Source organism: Amphiura filiformis, chromosome 19, assembly GCF_039555335.1.
Source record: "Amphiura filiformis chromosome 19, Afil_fr2py, whole genome shotgun sequence".
NCBI lineage: Eukaryota > Metazoa > Echinodermata > Ophiuroidea > Amphilepidida > Amphiuridae > Amphiura > Amphiura filiformis.
Window position 1 is genome coordinate 23,074,711 of NC_092646.1, and position 23,837 is coordinate 23,098,547.

The 23,837-nt window shown below is 36.8% G+C and overlaps 1 protein-coding gene and 1 long non-coding RNA gene across 2 annotated transcripts in view; one reads left to right on the top strand and one right to left on the bottom strand.

Moving 5' to 3' along the window:
* LOC140141062 (uncharacterized) overlaps positions 1-22,943 on the bottom strand; it is a 40,821-nt gene extending 17,878 nt beyond the window's left edge. Inside the window, exons 1-3 of the mRNA XM_072162836.1 lie at positions 22,535-22,943; positions 17,422-17,571; positions 278-447 (exon numbers count right to left, since the gene is read on the bottom strand). Coding sequence (XP_072018937.1) covers positions 278-447; positions 17,422-17,571; positions 22,535-22,615 — 401 coding nt within the window. The 5' untranslated portion in view covers positions 22,616-22,943. The remainder of the gene's footprint in view (positions 1-277; positions 448-17,421; positions 17,572-22,534) is intronic.
* A 150-nt stretch (positions 22,944-23,093) lies between these two features.
* Positions 23,094-23,837, top strand: part of LOC140141064 (uncharacterized) — a 34,683-nt gene continuing 33,939 nt past the window's right edge. Inside the window, exon 1 of the long non-coding RNA XR_011857348.1 lies at positions 23,094-23,375. This is a non-coding gene — a long non-coding RNA (uncharacterized lncRNA). The remainder of the gene's footprint in view (positions 23,376-23,837) is intronic.

The following is a 23,837-nucleotide window of genomic DNA, read 5'->3' on the forward strand; positions in this document are numbered from 1 at the left end:
TAGATAAAAGTTCCATTTTAATGCAAATAATGGTTAAAAGTGCACACTTCCAGTCCAATAATCATGTAACTTATTAGTAATTAATTGAAAATTGAATTCTTATCTGCAGGCAACACCAATCATGATTTATAGTAAAGAAACACAATCCTACCAAACAAAAACAAACAAATGGATCTTGCTTCTAAACCCAAAATATTTGGGACAAAAAATAGAATTTTACTCCATCTTTTAAGTTGAGTGCCCACTCTCCCCCCATGTTCTAAACTTGGAAACTTACGAGACTTCTCCACCAGTTGGTGTGCACACGCAGGGTCCATCCATGTACATAGGGACACGACATAGCGGACAGGTACAGGTGGCGCTATTCTCGTCTGTATACTCATAGTGGATAGGTATGTGATCATCTGGGCTACTAGCATCATGATCTGGGCAATGTATGCAGGGTTCCTGCCAGGCCAGGAAAGAAAAGAATATAGAAAATTGTGGAAAAACTAGCTCATTTCACCAAGTTTACTGATTTATTGAAAAATCAAATGAACTCTCCAAATGTAAAAGAGTGAAAAACAGTTCAAAAAGAGTGTTTTTTTCACTCCTCCTTGGAGCCATATATATATATATATAGGTGACCACTCTTTTAGAGTGAAATTCACTCTCTAAAAAGAGTGAGCAAATTCACTCTTAAAGAGTGAATAAAATCACTCAAAAAGGGTGATTTTATTCACTATTTTCTTATATTTAGAGAGTACTATAGGGCCTTTTAAACATGCTATACTCCGAGAACCATTAAAAACCCAGTGACCACTCCACTCGGGGAAGCAATCACATGAGGTTTAGCAGTTCTCGGGGTAGCATAATTCATGTATTTTAGGGATTGCCAAGTTCAAAAGGCCCTCTGGTAATAATAATAATAATAATAATAATACCAGCACTTATATAGCGCTATTACAAATTCAAGGAATATGAACATAGCACTTTACACAAAAAGAAAAGAAGAAAACAACAACAAAAATCTTATGAGGTGAACAAATGAGTCTTTAGATGGCTCTTGAAACTGCTGACAGTGGGACATGACCGTATGGATGATGGCAAGTTGTTCCAAAGTTTGGGACCAGCAATGCTGAAAGCCCCACCACCAACCACCCGGTGATTCCATGGGATGGCAAGACGCGTAGTAGGGCTAGTGTGGGTTTTCATTTTCTTATGAGCCAAAAATACAAATAAATTAAATGCCATACATCATGTGAATGGCCAATACATGACTGAGCTTTGTGTTTGTTTTCTATAGATAAATAACTTCCTGTATCCTTCAAATTTCAAGTTCCCACAATTGCATTATTCAATTCAACAAATGCGGTCATATTAAACTTGATACAGAATTTAAAGAATGTATCTTATATACACATGTCCTTTTACCTGTATGTAAACAGGACAAGTCATGTGATTGTCTGCATGAAGTACAACCACATATCTTTTACGTACATCTGCATCTAGATCAAACCAGAAATTACCAGAAAAAGTGTATTTAGCGTATCATGGATATTAATTTGCAGTCATTGTGAATAAATATGTCATACGTTTGTTACATACCTTTGTTAATGGTTCACGCTTGGTTTGAACCCCGGGGGGGCACTCAACTTAAATTTTGGTAGGGGTGTGCTGGCGCCTAACTTTGGGAACTAAGAACTGATTTTCGGGCAAAATAGGGCTTGAAGAACTGAAATTTGGGCCAAATTATAGGCTGTTGAGCTAAAAATTTTAAATTTTTCCAAATTTGAGCTTAAAGAGCTACAATTGTCAGAGTTTGAGGCTCAAAGAACTGGAGCAGATTCAAATGTGGGGCTTAAGGAACTGCCGGAGAGCCTGAAAAAGGGACCCTTGACGGCCGCACATACCCGTACCACCTTAACATGTGAGTGCCCCCCCGGGGTTTGAACACCAAGCAACTCATTGACATTGTGATATGATCATTGAGATCATGGTCCCAAACACAAATGGGGTGAACCAGTTGAACTGGAAACAATGAATTTTGATGTCACACTAGGACGGGGATATAGGCATTTTTTTATTGTAGTCATTTATAGGCGTATCACTTGTTGGGAGTGAATTTGTACAAAATAATGCACGCTTACTGAGATGTTGATGCGTCCCCTTCGGGGTCCGTGCATTAGATGCATCAACATCTAAGCCCGGGGGGGGTTCTCAGTACAAATGACCATACGGGGACGTGCCGCAAATATGGGTAGCATTTTCAGCCTCTTGGTATATCAATGACCCCTTTTTCAAAGCCTATTTTGGTATATGAATGGGTCCTTTTTCAAAATTTTCTCAATTTTTTTCGTAAAATAGCCCAATTTTTTTCGTTAATTTAGTTAAAATTTTCAAAATTTTCCCAAAATTTTGGGAAAATTTGTAAAAACTAGGACAATTTGGGTTAAATTCGGCCGAAAATTTTGACTTTTGGTATATCAATGGGTCCAAATTTCATGAAAAATTGGTATATTTATGGGTCCACTTTCAAATTCTCAGCGCACGTCCCTACCAAAACCAAACTTGAGTACCCCCGGCATCTAAGTACAAGTGCATTATTTTGTACAATTTCTCGAGCAACAAGTGATACACAATTTACGCATTTATTAACCTATTTCATACACAAGAAAAAAATCCTGTGATTTTCGCTATTTTTATAACAAGATTGTCATTAAAATGGACGGCTAGTAATTTACTAACGTGTGCTCTGATTGGTTCTCACTATCTAGGAGTGTATAAAATCGATTTTAGCAATGCCCACATGAAAATGTATTCATTATTTTGTCTTTTAGACTTGAGGATTCCCCAAGTTTGGACTTCGGCACATGTCCTCTGAGAAGTTGCAAACATTTTTTTTAAAGCAATACCCAATTGAAGCAAAATTGTGAACCATTTTTACACTATTATTGATTATTTTTTGACTATGTTATTAACTTTGTATTGGTACACTAAATGAACAGGATTTTTAATTTAATAGGGCCGACTATCTAAGAATGATCCCTCAATTATGTGTAATTTTACTCTTTCTCTTTTACATACATACATTACATACATTATTACACGGTGTTACTTGCCTCATTTCATTCTGACCACTGTGTATGAAAAAATACTGAGAAATTTAGTGAAGTTGTTTTACGACATGTACGAGTCAGACACTCGTGATATGCACGCATAGCCATGCATGCATGATGGCAGTCTGTACTGAGCAGTTAATAAGCTTACGTATCAGGTTTTTATTAATCAATCAAGTATTTGAAAATAACTTCACTAAATTTCTCAGTATTTTTTCATACACAGTGGTCAGAATGAAATGAGGCAAGTAACAGCGTGTAATATTGTATGTATTTATAATTAATTTAGAGAAAACTCACCTCACAATTGAAAAATATTTGCCCAACTAATTTGGCAAATATTTTGCTTAATAATTAAGCAAAAAATAAACCAACATATGAACCAATAATGTGTAAAATGCCCAACAGTTTAATCAAATTTTGTCCAACAATTGGTACAATCAACTATTTGCCCAACAGTTTTATTAAATATTGCCCAACAATTAGTGAAAAATATTTACCCAACTATGTTGGTCAAATATTTTGCTTAACAGTTATGCAAAAATAAACCAACATATAACCAAAACCGTGTAAAAATGCCCAACAGTTTGTTCAAATTTTAAACAATAATTGGTAAAACAAATTGCCCAACTGTGTTGGGTAAATACTTTGCCCAATATTTGAGCAAGTTTTTGTAAACCAACTGTTGGTCATAATTTTTGTACAACTCTTGTTGGTCAAATTTTGACCAACTGTTTCATGTGTTGTACATAGACCAAACTGTTGGTCATTTTTTTGACCAACATTATTTGCAGTGTATAAACATAGCCCCCCCTCAAATTACTTATTTTCAATATTTATTGTCAAATCAGTGCAGAGTAATTACATGTGAAAATTTTGCATAATATATGATATAAAGTTAGTACTTTCCAGTTTTGAAAGGAATTTATTCTGAATAGGCCTAGAGCCATCTTTGAAGAAAAAACAAATTCTTCCAGAAAATTTTCCACAATAGCGAATCACTTCAACTTGACAAAAGGAACTATTATTTATTGAACTTGGTACTAGATATCGAATGGATTGGAATTATACATAATTGATATTGATAATACATAATGTATACACATGTACCTGGTTTTATCACCAATGGGATATGTCACACCTGACTTACTTAGATTATTCATCATATTCATCTATTCATTAATGATTAATGAATCATTTTCCCACCAGATTCCGTAAACCATAAATTTAATATACAAAGCATTGTGTTACAGAATGTAGGCGGAATGCCAATGGCGCGATGCCACTGATGACTAGGCAGTTTTGAGCGTGAATAGGCATTTTGACTTGAGTGTTCATCATCTGCCAAATGTGAATGGATAAAATAGTATACATGGTATATTTATATTCAAATTAATCGTATTTCCTAATTTGCAAAAAAAAAAGAGTAAAAATTCTTTTTTTTAAAAAATCAAAAATTAAAAGTTGCATGTGTTTCATACCATATAAAATTGTTTCTTTATCCATGTACAGCATGGATCCAGAGAACAAAAAAATACGGGGGCGCAAAATACATGAGATAGAGGGCGACGAACCATGGTCGCGAAGCGGTCATCGCGTCACGCTTGGGCGACGCAGGGGGGTGTCTGAGGGGGGATGTGCCCCCCTCAGAAGTGAGAAACTTTTGCAAAATGAAGACCTAATTGAAGCCATTTGGTGGACCATTTTGACACTATTATTGTGCAAAATTTGAGTTTGAAAACGCGGAAAATTGGTAAAATGGCCACGACGGCTCATTTCCCATTCGTGAACAAATTTACAATATTATTGTATAAATTCAATTGCTTACTTAAGCATATCCCCTCCCCTTTCCCCACCAATCAATGTTGGGAGAAGATATGGTGAAGATGAGCATATTCGGCATGCCAACATTGTACGGGGGTAGAAGGGGGACCATTTCCAATAAGGCCTTTAAAGTGTTCGAACAATTTTTTCTAATATTGTAGCATGGACAAGTATGTAAAGCTAGTCAATTTTTACACAAATCACTTAGGCTTTGATGCCTGTTGCTTTGTGAAGAGAAAATGTGGACCTTGTGCCCCCCCCCCCATTGAAGTGAAAATTTAAAAACTTCTGGAAAACCGGGATTGAAAATTGCCGAAATGGCTGGTTCCCCTCAATCAGGCTCATATCAGCCCCTCCCCATTGAATCATTCATGCCCAGACCATTTGGGCTTTGGGTTTGTGATTGTCAAGGCATTTTGCTCAATTGAAAGAGCTCAACAATGTGTGCAATTCTGTTGGTCAGACATCCAATGGACGGACTTTTCAAATAGGGTTGATCAGTCGGGATGATTATTTTAAATGTGTTTTTTTCTGGAGGTAACTCATGCACAAGCTTGTAATGTTTGAATGTTTCTATGTTCCAGTGTATGATGTGTAAGCCTCTTCCCTTGTTTGTTCCTAAAATATCACCCAAAATCTGTCAAAATTTGATGATTTTTTGCATAAGAAACATTTTAATGTTCTGAAATTTTTTCAAACATTTTCAAAATTAATGCATTTTAACCAAAAACTGGCTTAACCCCCACCTAAAAAAGGCTCAGTATTTGGACAATTTTGATCAGTTGAACATGAAAAGGGTGGTCCCCTTATTAATTTTTCTTATAATTTAGACCTTCTTGTCAGTGTGGTATATTATTTTTAACATTCTGTCGCTGAAAAGTGGACCTTTTTGCCGATTTGGGGTCACAGTGTGTGTCACACGCCCCCTGGCTACAGACTTGCCATCTATCTCCAATGAATACTGTATAAGTGGTAATTTTCGCGAATTGGAGTGAGAGAGACATTTTTGGGATTGTTATTTTCGCGATTGCCTAGTCTTGCCCTATACTTGCAATACATTATACATATATTCGCGAGGTGTTAATTTCGAGGATGGCACTCCATTCGCGAAATCGGCGAAAATAAAACCCTCGCGAAAATTACCACTTATACAGTATAATAAGCTAGAGACTGCCTATGGCAAATCTGTAATTCTATATACCCAGACCAGATCAAAGTGCTATAAAAATCAAAATATGCAATATTTGTATACTGTGAATGCAATTTCCAATAAGGGACGCACCATTTTGACTTCCAGGAGGTGGACTTCCCCCACTACATGAGCAAAAAAAACTCCCCCACTACATGAGCAAAAAAAAACTTCCCCACTACATGAGCAAAAAAACTTCCCCACTACATGAGCAAAAAAAACTTCCCCCACTACATGAGCAAAAAAAAACCTCCCCCCACTACATGAGCAAAAAAAAACTTCCCCCACTACATGAGCAAAAAAACTTCCCCACTACATGAGCAAAAAAAAACTTCCCCACTACATGAGCAAAAAAACTTCCCCCACTACATGAGCAAAAAAACTTCCCCCACTACATGAGCAAAAAAACTTCCCCCACTACATGAGCAAAAAAACACTTCCCCCACTACATGAGCAAAAAAACCTTTCCCCACTATCACTAAAAAAATTTCCTCACCAACACTTAACTTTAAAATTGCTATATCATTCCAACGCAGTATTAGATTGTTGATCAGGTGGATCCAGAACGGTAAACTACCGGGGCTAAAATTGAAAATGAAAATTGAATGGGAAAAATGGCCGCGAAGTGGTCATCGCGTCGCGCTTCTGCGATGCAGGGGGTGTCTGAGGGTAGAAACTTTTGGAAAATGAAGACCTAACTGAACCCATTTGGTGGACCATTTTTGCACTAAATTGAAGTTTAAAAAGCTGTTAATTTGTGAAATGACGGCCCAAATCGTTGAACTCAGAATCTTCGGATTTAATATAAAACTTAAATTTTACTGTTAATTAGTAATTAAAGCACTTCAGTCATAGTCTTTCACATGGTATTTTAGTACACCATTGGGCATCTTAATACTAATAACGGCGTGTCCGTCCGTCCAGCGCTCTATCGCGTTCCACGCTCACGCTGGTGCACTATCGCGTGCTTTCAGCGGTGCGCTATCGCGAGTATCAATGGGAGTGTGCGAGGTACAGTGCATGCATCGGAAAAGCATTACAGTGTGACTAACAGGTGCATCTCATCGGACCAATAATTATAGGCCTTATTTTCAACACATATTTCAATACCGAACACGTGCACACACCAAACACGTGTATATAGGCCTATTTCAGCAGAACATGACTATTTCCGGAATCCTCCAGAATTGTTAACATAAAAATTATCCGTTGTGTTAAGGCCTATGAATGTTTTTGCGTTCACGTTTCTCGCGATTGATTTCATTACTTTAGTAACAGCCTATATCCACGTCCAGATACTAATTTCGGTTACTCTAAATGTGGTAGCAGGGCAGGGGCAAATGATGGGTTTCCAGATTATGGGTAGGCCTACCGAACTACCGAAGTAGGGGTAACGGGTTCGGGTAATTAGAAATAGGCCTATCACGAGAAGCGCCCGACCCGAGAACCGCGAAATCTAGTTACATATACAATCATGTAAAAAGTACAAATTCAAGAATAATTGAGGGTGTTGCTAGTGGCGTAAAAGACTCATTCAGTGATCCTAGCGAAAGTGTAAAAATATTAAAATTATTCATAAATTGTTAAAAGTGAAGGATAAGTCATTCAAATTGTCATTTGGTATTTTCGAAATATTTGTCAAAAAAAATTGGCAAAAAACAAAGAAAACAGCAGTATTGGCAAAGCCCCATTCAAATACATGTAGCTAATTTATATAACTGTCATCTTACTATAATTTGCCTAATGTGGGGTGCGTGTAGGGGTGTGGGGGTGCGTGTGTGTGTGCCAAAGGCTGTCAGTTTTTATCCGAGCCTCGCCAAATTCGCACGGGGGATGCAGAAAAATATGGGGAGTGTCGTAAGCTACCTTCGGTCGCAATCGGAGGTCGAAGGTCAAAGGTCAAATTTTAAACTTGGTCCGATTGGGCTGTAATTTATACGGGAGATCAAGGAAAATATGGGGAGTGTCCAAAGCTACTTTCGTTCGAAATCGGCGGTCGAAGGTCAAAGGTCAAATTTTAAACATGGTCCGATTGGGCTATATGGGAGATCAAGGAAAATATGGGGAGTGTCCTACGCTACCTTCGGTCGAAATTGGAGGTCGAAGGTCAAAGGTCAAATTTTAAACTTGGTCCGATTGGGCTGTAATTAATATGGGAGATCGAGCAAAATATGGGGAGTGTCCTAAGCTACCTTCGGTCGAGGTCGAAGGTCAAAGGTCAAATTTTATGCAAACGGCTCCGTCAGTTTTGATCCGAGCCTCGCCAAATTCGCACAGGGGATGGAGAAAAATACGGTGAGTGTCATAAGCTACCTTCGGTCGAAATCGGAGGTCGAAGGTCAAAGGTCAAATTTTAAACTTGGTCCGATTGGGCTGTAACTCGGTGGGTGGAATCCTTGATGTGAGGGGAATGCAGAAGTCACATTTGGTTGAGATCAGTAAAAAATTGGGCTCAAAATCGGCAAAAATTTGATTTCTTTTTTGTTTTATCCAAAATCCACAGTAACCATGGCATGGCACCCTGAATGCCCTCTCTGTTAATCTATAAATAGCTCTGATGATATATGCTCTGATCATGCTGATACATGTATAGGCCTTGCAGAATATAACAACTCTTGCTATAAAACCAATGTCTTCCACTGTGGGTTTTATATTAACCCATTAAATGAAGACACAAGTAACTATATAAATTAATTGATTTAATTAATTATCGGTAAATAAGTGATGTCATCTGCGGTCAAAAGTCATCCAAATAAATAAATAAATAAATAAATAAATAAATAAACAAACAAATGGTCATCAAAATTAATTAATTTATGTCATCCGAGGTCAAAGGTCATCAGAGGTCAAAGGTCATGTGGGCTCCGGCTATGTTGCTGTTATGCATACGGGCATATTGAGCTTAATAATCATTTACGCATACGGGTATTAACTCTAGTTATGTAAATTACAGATTCATGTATAAATTCTTTATTTTTGTCTTAAATACACAGCTTTCAGCTGAACCACTAGCAGGCTATAATGATGTTAACACATTTATGACAATGACAAAGGTACCAAAATCTGAATTTTGATGATTTTTACAATCGTCCGAATGAGCAAATCACCGAGCAAATCACTGAATGGGCCTTTAAGTATTTTAGATATGTGTATACAATTTATATAATGGGCCATTCCAGATAAAGAGTGCACAGGGGGTATAGAGGGCGCTTATATATGCATGACTGAACACATCCCACAATGCACCCTGTCCAAATAAAATTACCATATCAAACAATGGGTTGAGCCAAGATAAACACTTGTTATGTAATCAAAATGAAACTTTGACCTTCGAGGTGAATATAAAGATCACTCTATATTATAGTGTGTGAATACAGGCAAACACAATTGGCTGTGTGCTAATGTTGCATATTGTGTACAAGGCAAGGTACGCTTTGGCAGTGACAATTCAACAGTCTGTTTTCTCGGATTTCTACAGAATTCTACTTAAGCCTTAGGGGCCGTGCAATATAATTATGAGCCCCAGGGGTAAAATTTCTGAACGCCCAGCAAAAATCACTTACTTCCCTTCTAGGCCTGCCACAAATCTCCCCCGCCAGCCAACAAATCTCCCCCCCTTGAATTGCACATGCCAAATTTTTAGGATTTCTTGCCCATGGCATGACCATGTTGCCCCCCTCGCTCATAATTATTGCACAGCCCGTATTATACACAGTGAACATGCTGAAGATTAGTCTGTGCTGTGTTACGTGTTGCTATGGAGACCGACACACAACACTGTCTTAGTTTTGGAATTGGCAGGAGAGCATTAAATAACTCTTCTGGAGCCTTTCAGGAGAGCTGTTTTAAATAAGAGCATTTACGTCATTAAAATGGATTAATTGTTAAGAGAATTTATGTTCAACTAATTTAAGGAGAGCTAAAAATTGCTCTCCTATATCAGATTTAAGGAGAGCAGTAGAGAGCAATTGCCCTCGCTCTCCTCAAAAGGCAGTCCTTAGCTGTCTCATGTACCATGCAAGACTGATAATAGCTCAGCCAGGCATGGAGTGCTGAATTTTGCAACCATGCATGCAGAACGTACAGTATATGTACGTATGGTGGTAGCCAACCAGGTATAGGTAGGCTCTAGATATAAAACATTTTTTGATAAGCTTACACATATTTCGGTCTTTTCCCCATATTTTACTCTATACTCACACGTGACAAATGTGCTTTACTCATGATAGCTGTGCAAGAATCATACATCAAAAAACTATCGAACACTGAGAAATCTAATTCATTGAATTTCGCGCAGGATGGAAACTAGTCTTGTTTGCATATCACTGACAGATATTTTACATGTCTTTCTAAGGGGCTGTGCAATAATTATGAGCCCTGGGGAGGGTAAAATTGGGGGGGGCAAGAAATTTTGGCGAGCCAAAAGGGGGGGCAAGCTATTTTTGGCCAGCCGAGAGGGGGGGGCAAGCGATTTTTGGCACACATTCATGGGGCGCCTTTTAAATAAATCGCTCTAAAAAGGCTTAGGAAAACAGTACAGAAACGCTTTAATATGCAAATTTTCCTGCTCGCTGCGCTTGCAACATATATCTAGACCATTTAAGGTTTGAAAATTGGGATCCCAAAAATTTGGCATGTGTAAGGGGGGGGGGCAAAGATTTTTGGCAGGCCGAGAGGGGGGGGCCAGCGATTTTTGGCGGGCCGTTCGGAAATTTTACCCCCCCGGGGGGGAAAATAATTATTGCACAGCCCCTAAATACATCGGCCTAATCCAGTCTTTTCTGATATTTTGTGTACATATTTCTTTCCCTGCTTAGAATTATGATTACAAGTCAACTTTTTGCAGACTAACAAGAAAATATAGATTTCGTCGAGTGTGGACGTGTGTATTGCACGCTCCGGCCACGCATGTGAACCGTATGTAATTTCATCTATAGGCGTATGATGCCCTTACACCAACCGAAGCGACTGACTTGTGAATTACAATTATTACGATCAGCATGGCAAATGAACTCAAAGATCTGATCAACAACGAGGAGTTTAAAACTTTTATGAAGGTAACATTATCAGAAGTAATGAAAGAATCTCTAGATCACCATACAACACGGATTGAAGAAATGGAGGCGAGACATTGCAAGCGTATAGAAGAAATGAATGAGAAACACACAGAACATGTTAAACAAATGGAAAAGAAGTATAAAGAAATGGAAGCATCACAGATGAGCCGAGCACAGCATGTTGATAACAAAATCCAGAAAATGGAAGAACAATATACCAGACGTATCGAGCAACTGGAAGGGGAAATACATGAGTTCAGTTGCAACAACACACGAATGGAGTCTGTTTCCTCTAACCAGCAAGAGCAACTGGATGATCTTCTCTTAGACATTGAAAACAAATCCATGGCACTGGAGAACCAGATGCAATATTCTAGGCGTAACTGCCTTCTAGTGACTGGTATACCAGAACATAAGGGAGAGAAATCGGAAGATACTGATGAGGTGATCAAAACATTTGCGAGTGATTATCTGGGAGTTAACATCGAAGATGTGGATATTGACCGCACGCATCGTCTTGGCAAGCCACAGGCAGGGAAAAACAGACCAATTATTGTCAAATTCACCAGATATAACGCCCGCCTAGCGGTTATGAAGGAAAGAAGGAAACTCAAGGGTAAGAAAATGGGAATCCAGGAACATTTGACTTCCTTTACCCAGCACATGTTGAACATGGCAAATCAGCTCTCACAAAAAGCACCGTGGGTTAAAAAAGTATGGACATGGGACGGTCGTGTTACTTGTCTTGTGCAAACAAACATAGAAGTTCCAGAGAAGAAAGTGACTGTAACCTGTCAAGATGATCTCGATAGGATCTGGAGGAAAGGCGCTGAAATGGTTAAAAGCGGGACTTTGAAGAAACAATGGAAGAGTAGAATCGGTGATGCATCCTATAACCGACCAGCACGGGAAAGCAGAGAAAAAACAGACTAATTAAGTTATTGATAACTGTGAAAGTGTGAACTTGAATGCTACAAAATTATTGACAAATGTTTGTCTTGAAGATTCAAGATATATCAGATATAAATAATAAAATTATTAACTGTGTTCAATATTATATTCTGAAATCATTGTATATCAAAATGGCGAGCTGTAGGCCCCTATACACATGCATGTTAAATATGGCTAAACTATAATAGTATTGTAAGGTTGTTCAATACGAAAATTCGATAAATTTCTGTACAATCATTAATCAGAGTCTTTCTCTTGATGAATTTTATGCAATGTTATTCAATCACTATCGAGCAAATACCATAATACTATTATTACCTTTAAAACTGTTAACTGACTAAATTAGGTACCAGGGAAATGTTTTAAGTTGTTCTCACTTAATGCTAAATTGTCCTTGCTACTTAATTAATAGCAATCATGTGTAATAAAACTATTTGGTGTGTAGATTGAATGTATGCAATGCTGATCAATATTATATCGATACTCAATATTATATCGATACTCAATTATTGAATAAGCTTTAGCTCTTCACTACCCACATTTTACTTCTTAAAAACCACGATGCGTTAAGTCTAGGATATTTTGCATGCAGGGTTTTCACCAAATTGTTTGTACATCACGTCCTATTGAGCACTCTATAATTTGATCGTACAAAATTAAGATATACAGTATATATACTGTTGTTGTTTTTTTTATTATTTATATTTGTTTTATAAGATTGTATGTGTGTAGACGTAAATGGCAGGTAAAGAAAAATGTATCGTTTGTAAAAAGAACATGCAAAAGAAACATCAAATTTTCTCATGTAAAATATGTAAAAACTATGTGCATAAGAAATGTATGAACCTCAGTCGAAAGGAAATTTCGTAACTTAAAATAGATGAATATGTATGTAATAAATGTTCCAAAATCAATGATGAGAATATAGATAATGATGAGGATTCTGATGGCGATAATGACCTTATGAATGAATCTGGAGAAACAATCCACGTATCGGATATTAATATAGACAAATATGATAAAATGATGTTTAATCCAATTAGATTTCAAAATAATAACAAAAATGACGAATTTATTGAAATGAACAAAATACCAGAATGCAATTATTTAACACCAGAAGAATTCAGCCAAAAATATATTGATACCAATAGTGAACTCTCCATACTGAATGTTAACATTAGAAGTATCAAGAAAAATTTTGAAAAATTAAAAGAAAACATTAAGACCTTAAATCACGAATTTAACATCATTGGCCTATCTGAAACTCACTTAAAAGAATCGCCATCCGAATACTTCAACTTAAATGGTTATAATATGGAATATACAAACAGAACAGAAAGAGAAAAAGGGGTGTTTGTTTATATATTTCCACTTCAATCAAATATAAACTGAGGTCTGATCTTTGTATTTCAAACTCTAATTTTGAATCTTGTTTTGTAGAAATAGAAAGAGAAAATACACGAAATATGTTAGTAGGTGCCATTTATCGTGCACATACGAAAATTGAGCATTTCATCAAAGATATTGGTCCTATTTTTGATCAAATAACTAAAGAAAATAAGGAATGCTATCTAATGGGGGATTTTAATATAGACTTGTTAAAGGATGACTGTCACAAACAAACTCATGAGTATCTTAATCTTGTTTATTCATATTCGTTCATGCCAACAATTTACAAACCAACTAGAATAACTGAACATAGTGCAACCATTATTGATAATATACTTACAAATAATCACAACGATGTAAACTCAGAAATAATAGTTACTGATGTCAGTGATCATCTATTAACTATAGTACTCAAAAATCGGGCAGTAAGAAAAACATCGCCTGATGAAAGAAATTACTTCTATAAGAGGAATCATAATACTTGTAATATAAATAATTTGAAGCAAAAACTTTCCAATGTGAATTGGCATGCTGAACTGGATAATGAAGATGTAAATGATAGTTACAATAAGTTTATACATATTTTCAATAATGTATATGATGAATGTGTGCCTTTGACAAAATGCAAGAGTAATAATAAAAAAGAACCAAAATTTCCTTGGATAAGTAGAGGTCTTCTCAAAAGTATAAAAACTAAGAATAAGATGTATAAGAGGTATATACAAAAGCCATGTGATGAAACGCTTGAGTCATTCAAAACATATAGAAATAAGTTAAACACGTTAATACGAAAATCAAAAAGAGAGTATTATAAAAAGAAATTTGAATCTGTTAAATACAATCTACAAAAAACTTGGAAAACAATTATTATTGGACGTAACAACAAAAGAAATATGCAAGCTAAATTCAAAAATGATGAAGGCGAAACGGTGTCAGATCCCCAGAAAATTTCAAATGAATTTAATGAATATTTTGTTAACATCGGACCTAAATTAGCTTCCAAGATTACAACAAATGGCAAAGAAGTACTATGATTATTTAAAGAGCCCATTAAGCAGTAGCATGTACATGAAACCAATTGTTAATGAAGACGTTATAAAAATAATACATAAATTTAATCAAAACAAGAGTGCTGGTCACGATACTATTGGTAATTACGTGGTAAAAAGGATTGCAAAGGAAATATCGATTCCGTTAACTATCATATTCAACCTGTCTATTACTGCTGGTGTAGTACCAAATGAGTTAAAGATCGCAAAGGTAATTCCCATTTATAAGAAAGAAAATCCAGAAGTTTTCTCCAACTATCGTCCAGTTTCTGTCCTGCCATGCTTTTCAAAAATACTTGAAAGGCTTGTATTCAACAGATGCATACATTACATTGATAAATATGAAATTCTAAATGATAAGCAATTTGGCTTTAGATCTAAACATTCTACCTATATGGCTATCTTGGAATTTATTGACAAAATTAGTAATGCTGTCGAAAACAATGAGACAACTGTTGGGATTTTCTTAGATTTGTCGAAAGCCTTTGACACTATCGACCATAGTATTTTATTACATAAACTGGAACATTATGGTTTTAGAGGAAACGTTTTAAAATGGTTTAAAGATTACTTACATAATAGAAAACAGTATGTGTATTACAATTCTTGTAAATCTGAATATAAAGATATAATATGTGGAGTACCTCAAGGCTCCATCCTAGGCCCATTATTGTTCATTTTGTATGTTAATGATATCATAAATACTTCCACCATTCTAAAATTTGTCTTGTTTGCCGATGATACTACTATAACTTATTCACATAAGGACATTGTGTCCAAATACGATCTTATCAACAATGAATTAAAAGAAGTTAATAATTGGTTTAAGGCTAATAAGCTATCAGTGAATGCAAGCAAGACTAATTATATGGTGCTTGGTACAAATCACAAAACATCACGCGTATTGTACAATGTTACTAATAATATTATATTAGATAATGTAATCCTGGAAAGGTTGAATAAGACCAAATTTCTTGGAGTGACAATTGATGAGAATCTAACTTGGAAATTTCATATTACCAACATCTCAAAGAATATATCTAGAGGTGTTGGTGTAATAAACCAACTGAAACATTTTGTTCCTGAGCGAATAATGTATTCACTATATTGTACTTTAATACTTCCTTACATAAACTACGGTATCTTAGCATGGGGAAATACTTGTCAAAAATATTTGGAAAAGATTTTCAAACTTCAAAAAAAGCCCTTAGAATGATATCGAATAGTCACTTTTTAAGTCACTCAGCTCCTATTTTCAAGAATTACAATTTGCTTAATGTTTATGATAGTTATGATCTCGAACTAAGCACTTTTATGTACAAGTATAATACCAATCAGTTACCAAAGGCCTTCAATAGTTATTTCGTTGAGCAGAGGAATCACCTCAGGTATCACACAAGAAACGCTGAAGATTACAAGATCTGTCTTACAAAAACAGAGTTTGCTAACAAAACAATAAGAACCGCCGGGCCAAGAAAATGGCATTCGATCGACAGATGCGCCAAAACGGCTACATCAGTAAAACTCTTTAGATCCCAAATTAAAACAAACCTTATGGAAATGTACACTTAATACCTCTTAGTTTTGATTTACTTAGTTTTATTTTTCTCCCTTTTAAAACAAAAAATCGATTAAAATTAACCGATCTTTTAGCTTCTATACTATATTCACAAAATGTCAGCTTTCTTTTGCGATATACGTGAGCATATGTTATGAAATCCTAATTTGTCTTACACTTATATTCTGCATGTTCTTTATTCATCATTTTTCCTGCTTAGTTCGTTTCTACATGAATGTATGAAAGAGGGTGGGGGGGGTGTTTGTATGTATGTAATTGTATTTTATTAGACAAATTAAGAAACGTAGGTTAAGGTTAAGGGGGTGCTTGTTCAGGCCTTTTTGGCCTTCTGAGCATCTCCTCATTCAAATGTGTTGTTTAGCTGTTATTGTATTGTTGTATTTTGAATGAAATAAAGACTGATTGATTGATTGATTGATTAATAAAAACAAGAGCACTTTGGAATAATCAATCCAGATATTGCATATCGAACTCAAACCATCTCTGTACTGTATACAAACTAGTCACCACCATCATATTCAAGGATATCTATTTGCCCTATTGCATTTAAAGTAGTCCAGCTGAACAGATTTAAAATCATTTTCTCAGCATGTACTTTCACCGACACCATCCCAGTTTTAATATGGCATCAAAACAATGTATCCGAGTCACATATTTCTTGAAAAATGTAACAAATAAGCTCAATTTTTAAGAGGCCTATTTTATGGTTACACAATTTGACTCGGAAGCTTGTGGTGGTGCTCTGGTCTGGCCCTCACGTCGTCTGCTAATTATTAGTAAGTTGGGCCGGGCACTTTGTGTAAAACACATTCGCACTAACTGGATGCATCTTGGAAGGGGGGGGGGGGTGCATAGAAATTCTTCTTCTGACCAGGTTTGGTTCAATATTGCTTCATGTAATTTTAATTAGGGTTAGGATTAGGTTTAGGATTAGGATTAGCTAACACAATTACATGGATTGACCTAAGGTTTAGACAATTATTACATTTGATTAAGTTTTTGTTCCATTTTTGAAGGGGGGGTGATTTACACAATATCTAGGTCTTCATACCAGTCTACATTTTACACCATCAAGCTGCATGGATCATTTTATAGACTTAAACCAAGAACTGGTCAATATTCCTTGTCATAGTGGACTGTTATATTCATGAGGTCAAAGTTTCATTTACTCTATTATGTAATCTTATTTGGACAGGGAGCATTGTGGGATGTGTTCAGTCATGCATAGCTAAGCGCCCTCTATAGGGAGGGTGCATGTTTTATCTGGAATGGCCCAATACAATACCTGGCCAACTGGACTGGTTGGGCAAACACCTCGCTTACCCCTGGCCAAAACGTCATCACCACTAATACCCAGGCCTGTCTTTGCTGTATCCTCATCATTTCTTTGTGTCAACACATCAGTAGCATCATCAGAACTGATAACTTGGATTACCTAAAAGAGTTGAAACAGATAAATTTCATTATTTATTTGTTACTTTGATAAATTTTTGATTTAATGCAACAAAGGCTAATGGCACATATAAAAAAAAAGGTACTAAGCACTGGCTGCACCAGGAATTTTTTTTCTTTTCGGGGGAGGACAAAGTGAAGGGGGGGGTAAAAGTAAAATCAACAAATTTTGGCCAAAATTGTTGCAAAAAGTGAAAATTTTCGTAATTTTGGTTAAAAGTGGGGGGGTAAGAAAAATATTTAGGGGGACAAATTCACCCTTTGCCCCTACCCCCTCCCTCGAGTGGCGCCACTGGTACTAAATCAAAAATATAGTGGGGTAGAAATAGAGAAGAAAAATTCAATAACTTCCCCTTCATGATATTATTTCACACCAAAGTATGCTAAAGCCTTGTCACTTTTTGTATTTCCTGTCTTCAGTAGATAGCACAACTAAGCATGCTAAGTAGGGAATAGTTCATCATTGATTACCATGATTACCCACTGTGACACTAACTTGGACAGCATTTTCAGCCTATAGTATAACGTAAATGAGGTGGAAAAGGCAAACAAAACAACCGCAAATTTGGATAATTTAGCTGTATAATGGTATAGAAAACAAATCAAGCATAATATTTTGAGTAAAATGAATCAGCTACGTAATTCCAGAAATCGGGATGTGTCATCAGTTTTTGGGTGCATCAACTTCAAAGGCATGTTTTGCAGTTTGTCTAGTCTATCATAACCGAGAACATGAGAAACCACTCTGGTCATCAGTGGTGTGCCCCCTCCCCCCCCCCTATCGATTGCAAAATCCCATAGGAAAATTGCCAAAAAATGGCTTGTGTCCCCTAATCAGACCCGTGCCCCCCCAATATGATGACCCACACTACCAGCCCTCGAATTAACCCACAGCACCCATGGCATTTTGCCATCGGTGCCCATCCCCACTGCCGTAATGCCCTCAAAATATGTCCTTTACCAAGGCAGTCACTTGCCGTGCCCTCTAATGAAGTTGCCGTCGGTGCCCCAGCCCTGCCCCTTCATTATAAAATCATCTATCTATCTATGTTTGTGTGTGTTTTCTTCACTTTTGAGAAATTGTTCTCAAATTTTCATCAGTTGCCATGATGCCCTCTTGAAATATTACAAACTGCCATGCTGCCTTGCCTTTTCAGTGAAAATCCAAGGCAATTATCAATTTGCCCTAAAAAAGTTGCTGTGCCCCTTCAGATCCTTAATTCTACTGCTGGTGGTCATAAGTATGCATGCTGAGTAAATCATGTAGGCCTAAGTAAATTAGGATATAAAAAAAAAATTCAAGTTCAACATATCTGTGGCTTGCTCATCTTCTGTGGTGTTCCCTATTCATTATATAATGGTCACCAACTAAATGCTGCATATAAATAATTAAAATAAATAATAATCAGTGGCGAAGCTAGAGGTGGGCGACTTGCTCACCCTGGAAAAATCTGGGGGGAAATTTTGGAGGACAAGGGCAAAAAAGAAAGGAAAGGGGAAACGAAAAAAGAAATGGAAAAAGGAAAGGAAAGATGGAAATAAGAAAGAAAGGGAAAGGAAGAAGAGAAAGGGAAGAGGGAATTTGGGAAAGAAAAGGTCAAGAGGGAAGGAAAAGCAACAGAGAGGAAACAAGAATAATAAAAAAAGAGGGAAATGAAAAAAAGGAAGTCTAAGAGGGATGGGGTAGAAATAGGAAAAGGGGAACGAAAGATGGAAGAAGAAAATATTAATTTTATATTTTGTGCAATCTTCATCATTTGAACATTGACTTTGTGCATTGGATCCTGCTTTGTATACATTCTGCTGCAGGTTTTTAACAAATTATCTTGTGTGCTTTTAATTATTGCCAGTGTGTATTTCATATAAATTTCTGTGTAAACTGTACGATTTAAGGTATTAAGGGTTTTTTAGTAATGTATTGGTTTGTCTTTCTTTTGTTCAGCGCCTTGAGGTGTACGCGTAAGGTGCTATAAAAATGCGGGTTTGTTGTTGTTGTTGTAAAGAAAACAACTTTTATGGGGAAGCAATTCTTGCAGAAGGGGAAGGAGTTTAGTTTAGTTTATTTATTTACCATATCAATTAACAACGCAAAGAAAATATATATATTATTATAATACATAAGGCCATCTTAATTAAATCATGTGTCTCAAAGCTGCCGCGCGCATTAGTAAAATCGTGCGCTTAGTCCTCTTTGAAAATCAAGAAATTCATTTTTGTTTTTTATCACTATCTATTTTTTTCAAACAAAAAGGCGAAAATAAATATCAAAATTTCGTATTTGATTTCAAGTTTTTGATTTTTTCGCAAACTTTGGACACGAAAATAATGAAAGAGAAGAATAATAGTTTGTAGCAGTGACTTTTTTGTCTGCTATTCCATCATTTGCAACACTGGATATTTTTTGCACAAAATGCTTGTCCGAAATCCTGTACTGAAACATAACAAAATTAAAATTAAAAAAAAATACAGTAAAAAACACTGCATTCGGCATTAGGTTGTCAATTTCTCGCAAGCTTTGAGACACAGGATTCCATTCAGATGGCCTAATGAAAGTATGACCAAAAAAAGAGCAAAGCTCGAGTGTAAGAAAGGGGAAGAAATTGAAGATTATGAAGAGGGAAAGGATATTTAAGGAAGGGAACGGAAAGTGATTGAGAATATACTAATTGAGGGGAAGGAATTTAAGTGAGTGTAATAATGGAAGGGGAAAGGAATGAGAGAAAGGGAAGAAATTGAAGAATATGAAGAAGACGGAAAGAGAAGGAAAATTTCAGGAAGAAAAGGGGAAGTAATTTAATGGAAGGGGAAGGAATGAGAGAAAGTGGAAGAAAGGTAAACTTAAGAAAGAAAAGGGAAAATATACGTTGGCCAAATTGAGTTCAGCATGGGAAATTGTTGCTATACATAGGCCTAGCGCCTGTCATATGTATGAAAGAACAACTCAAATTCATCATCTGTGTCTATTGAGCATGTGAGAAATAGCATGTATGAAAGAACCACCCAATTCCGTGATTTGAGTCTTGTAACACATTGATTGAAATCCAGTATGTATAAAAGTCCACTTGTAACACATTCAGTGACTTTTGATATGGGTTTAATAAAGGAACGTGTGTGGTTTATATTACATGGCAGAATGCTTATCAACATTATACATACCTGTGTGCTTTATTTTGTATTATCTTACTAGCGGTAATCTCATTCCAACGTTGTTGTCTTTGTATGATTAAAAAAACCACCCAAGTCCAAAATTTAAAATGAACCCTTTATACAAAGTCCCTGAAATGCTAATCGTCATACTTTATATAGTTTAATCCATTCATTTGCACATAAAACTTACCATATTGACCAGGCAAATCTAACTTAAGGAATTAAAATGATACACAGGTTTTTCTCTCAAAATCACTTCCCATGGACTTGGGTGGGTTTTGTATTCATGTATTCAATTACTTACCTAAATTATTTAGGGGAAAGTAATTTAATGGAAGGGGAAGGAATGAGCGATGATTATAAATGTTCACCACTGACCACTTTAACTTGTATGGCTCAAAATTCGAGCCGCTGTCCAGAGACAATGTACTACTATAGTTCCTTGTAGTGACTAGTACTAGGTTTGCCTTAAAAGTGGGGGCAGGGAAAATACCTGGGTGAAAGGCCTACTATATGATCAAAAAAAATGTTTTGTGATGTTCTTGAAAGGTGTTGTTGAACTTGAAACGGGAACCGCATCAGAAACATACCGGGACACATACATTTTTCTGAATCTTTTCGCATACGGGGATGCAGAAAAATACGGGAGTGTCGTAAGCTACCTTCGGTCGAAATCAGAGGTCGAAGGTCAAAGGTCAAATTTTAAACTTGGTCCGATTGGTCTGTAACTCGGTGGGTGGAATCCTTGATGCTAGGGGAATGCGGAGGTCACATTTGGTTGAAATCGGTAATGAATTGGGCTCAAAATCGGCGAAAATGTGGATCTTTGTTAAAAATCCTAAATCCACAGTGCCACCCTGTGTGCACTGTCTGTTCATCTATAAATAGCTCTGATGCATTCTGTACATGTATATACTCGCTCTATACAGTGTTTATATTAACCCTTTAAGTAAGAAAGGGAGTAGTCAGTAAAATAAATACATGCATACATTAATTAAATTAATTAATGTCATCCAAGGTCAACGGTCATCCTGGGTCAAAGGTCATATGGGGTCAACGGGGTGAAACAGCCATCAAAGGTCATCAAACAGAGGTCAAAATTCATGTGGGTTCATGCTATGTAATTCATACCGGAGATCAAGGAAAATACGGGGAGTGTCCTAAGCTACCTTCGGTCAAAATCGGAGGTCGAAGGTCAAAGGTCAAATTTTAAACTTGGTCCGATTGGGCTGTAATTCATACGGGAGATCAAGGAAAATACAGGGAGTGACCTAAGATACCTTCGGTCGAAATCGGAGGTTGAAGGTCAAAGGTCAAATTTTAAACTTGATCCGATTGGGCTGTAATTCATACGGGAGATCAAGGAAAATATGGGGAGTGTCCTACCCTACCTTCGGTCAAAATCGGAGGTCGAAGGTCAAAGGTCAAATTTTAAACTTGGTCCGATTGGGCTGTAATTCATATGGGAGATCAAGGAAAATATGAGGAGTGTCCTACACTACCTTCGGTCGAAATCGGAGGTCGAAGGTCAAAGGTCAATTTTTAAACTTGGTCCGATTAGGCTGTAATTTATACGAGAGATAAAGGAAAATATGGGGAGTGTCCTAAGCTACTTTCGGTCGAATGCGGGGATCACATTTGGTTGCGATCGGTAAAGGATTGGGCTCAAAATCCGCGAAAATGTGAATTTTCAAAAGTCAGTGACCATGGTATAAACAATTGCACTTGCTGCCTGTGTTGCTGTTATGCATATGGCCATACGGGTATACCTCTAGTACGGTAATTATAAATTGGCTTACCTGTGTCGTCATCATCACGCTTAGCAGTAGGACTACTTTTCCCTTCACGGTTACCTGCTTGCTGCTTCGCATTTGATACATTTTATCTTTAGGGTTAGGCCTTTGACGAGAATCATGACAGTAATCCCGTTACAGTATTATCCTGGTATGGACCACGTGAAGTAGTAGTAGGCCTATAGGCCTATAAATCATAATGGAGATGAAGATGTGAACTAAACTACGAAGTTCCGCTGCTGCTGGCGGTTCATTTTCCCCATTGAACTGTATGAAACTAGAATCAGAACCAGACTACTTTTAGTTTTACACAAGATCGGATCGGAATGAACGACATCCGACACCGCTAAATTTCGTGGTTGCGGTTTTGGGTTTGCTGACTTTTTGACGCATTTACTACTTTTAAATCACGTGAACGATCATAGTCCAATCACAGTGAATATGCAGAATAGCCCGCCATATCTGGCGGTGCAGGAGCCAATGAGAAGCGTCGAGAAAATCCACCTGCTACCTGTTATCTGTCACGGCTATATTTAGATTTGGGAAATTCCAGTGAGGCCGACGTGTATTGTCAACGGCCGTCTGTGCACAGAATCCATTTCTCTGCCGCAGCTCTACCTACCTGTCGCGTGGTGTCAAGGATAATTTTGCTGTAGTTGTATATAAACCCAGGATATACATGTAATAAGCTTACATGTAATAGCTAGCAATACGGATTAACGCCGCTGCTGTATAAACATAACATGATCTGCTGTCATATACGAATATGTCTACATCATTTTCTTCTTCCCAAAGGAAAGACGAGTTGACATTCCGCCTACATGTATTTATTTTGGTATTATTAGTGGTAAGTAACTATTAAATAAACTTGAAATTTAAAAGTCTCAACTTTTCTGGTATCATTAGCCTACAGCTGTATACGTTGACTCTCTATACATAATGCCCTATTCCTGTAACCCCCCCCCCTTAGTTTTCTCAATGCCAAAAACCCATTCCTCTTCATCCACAAATCGACGCCACTGATTACACAGTATAGAAACATACTCGTATTATTAGTCATGTTAGTGAACGCGAAAGTACATTGAGCGCTGAATCCTCGACTGGTCCAATCTGTTTCAGATCTCACTTCCAAATATTCGTTCAACGAAGCCCGGTGATTCTGATGTCAATTACGAAAGCCCCGCCCCAGTTTCAATTCAAATATGGTAGCACAAAGCTATGCTTCTGCTTCTGCTTTGATACTCCTCAACGCTACATTTGTAACCAGGCGAGGAGAACTCTGGAACCTAGAGTTAATGATTGTATTTTT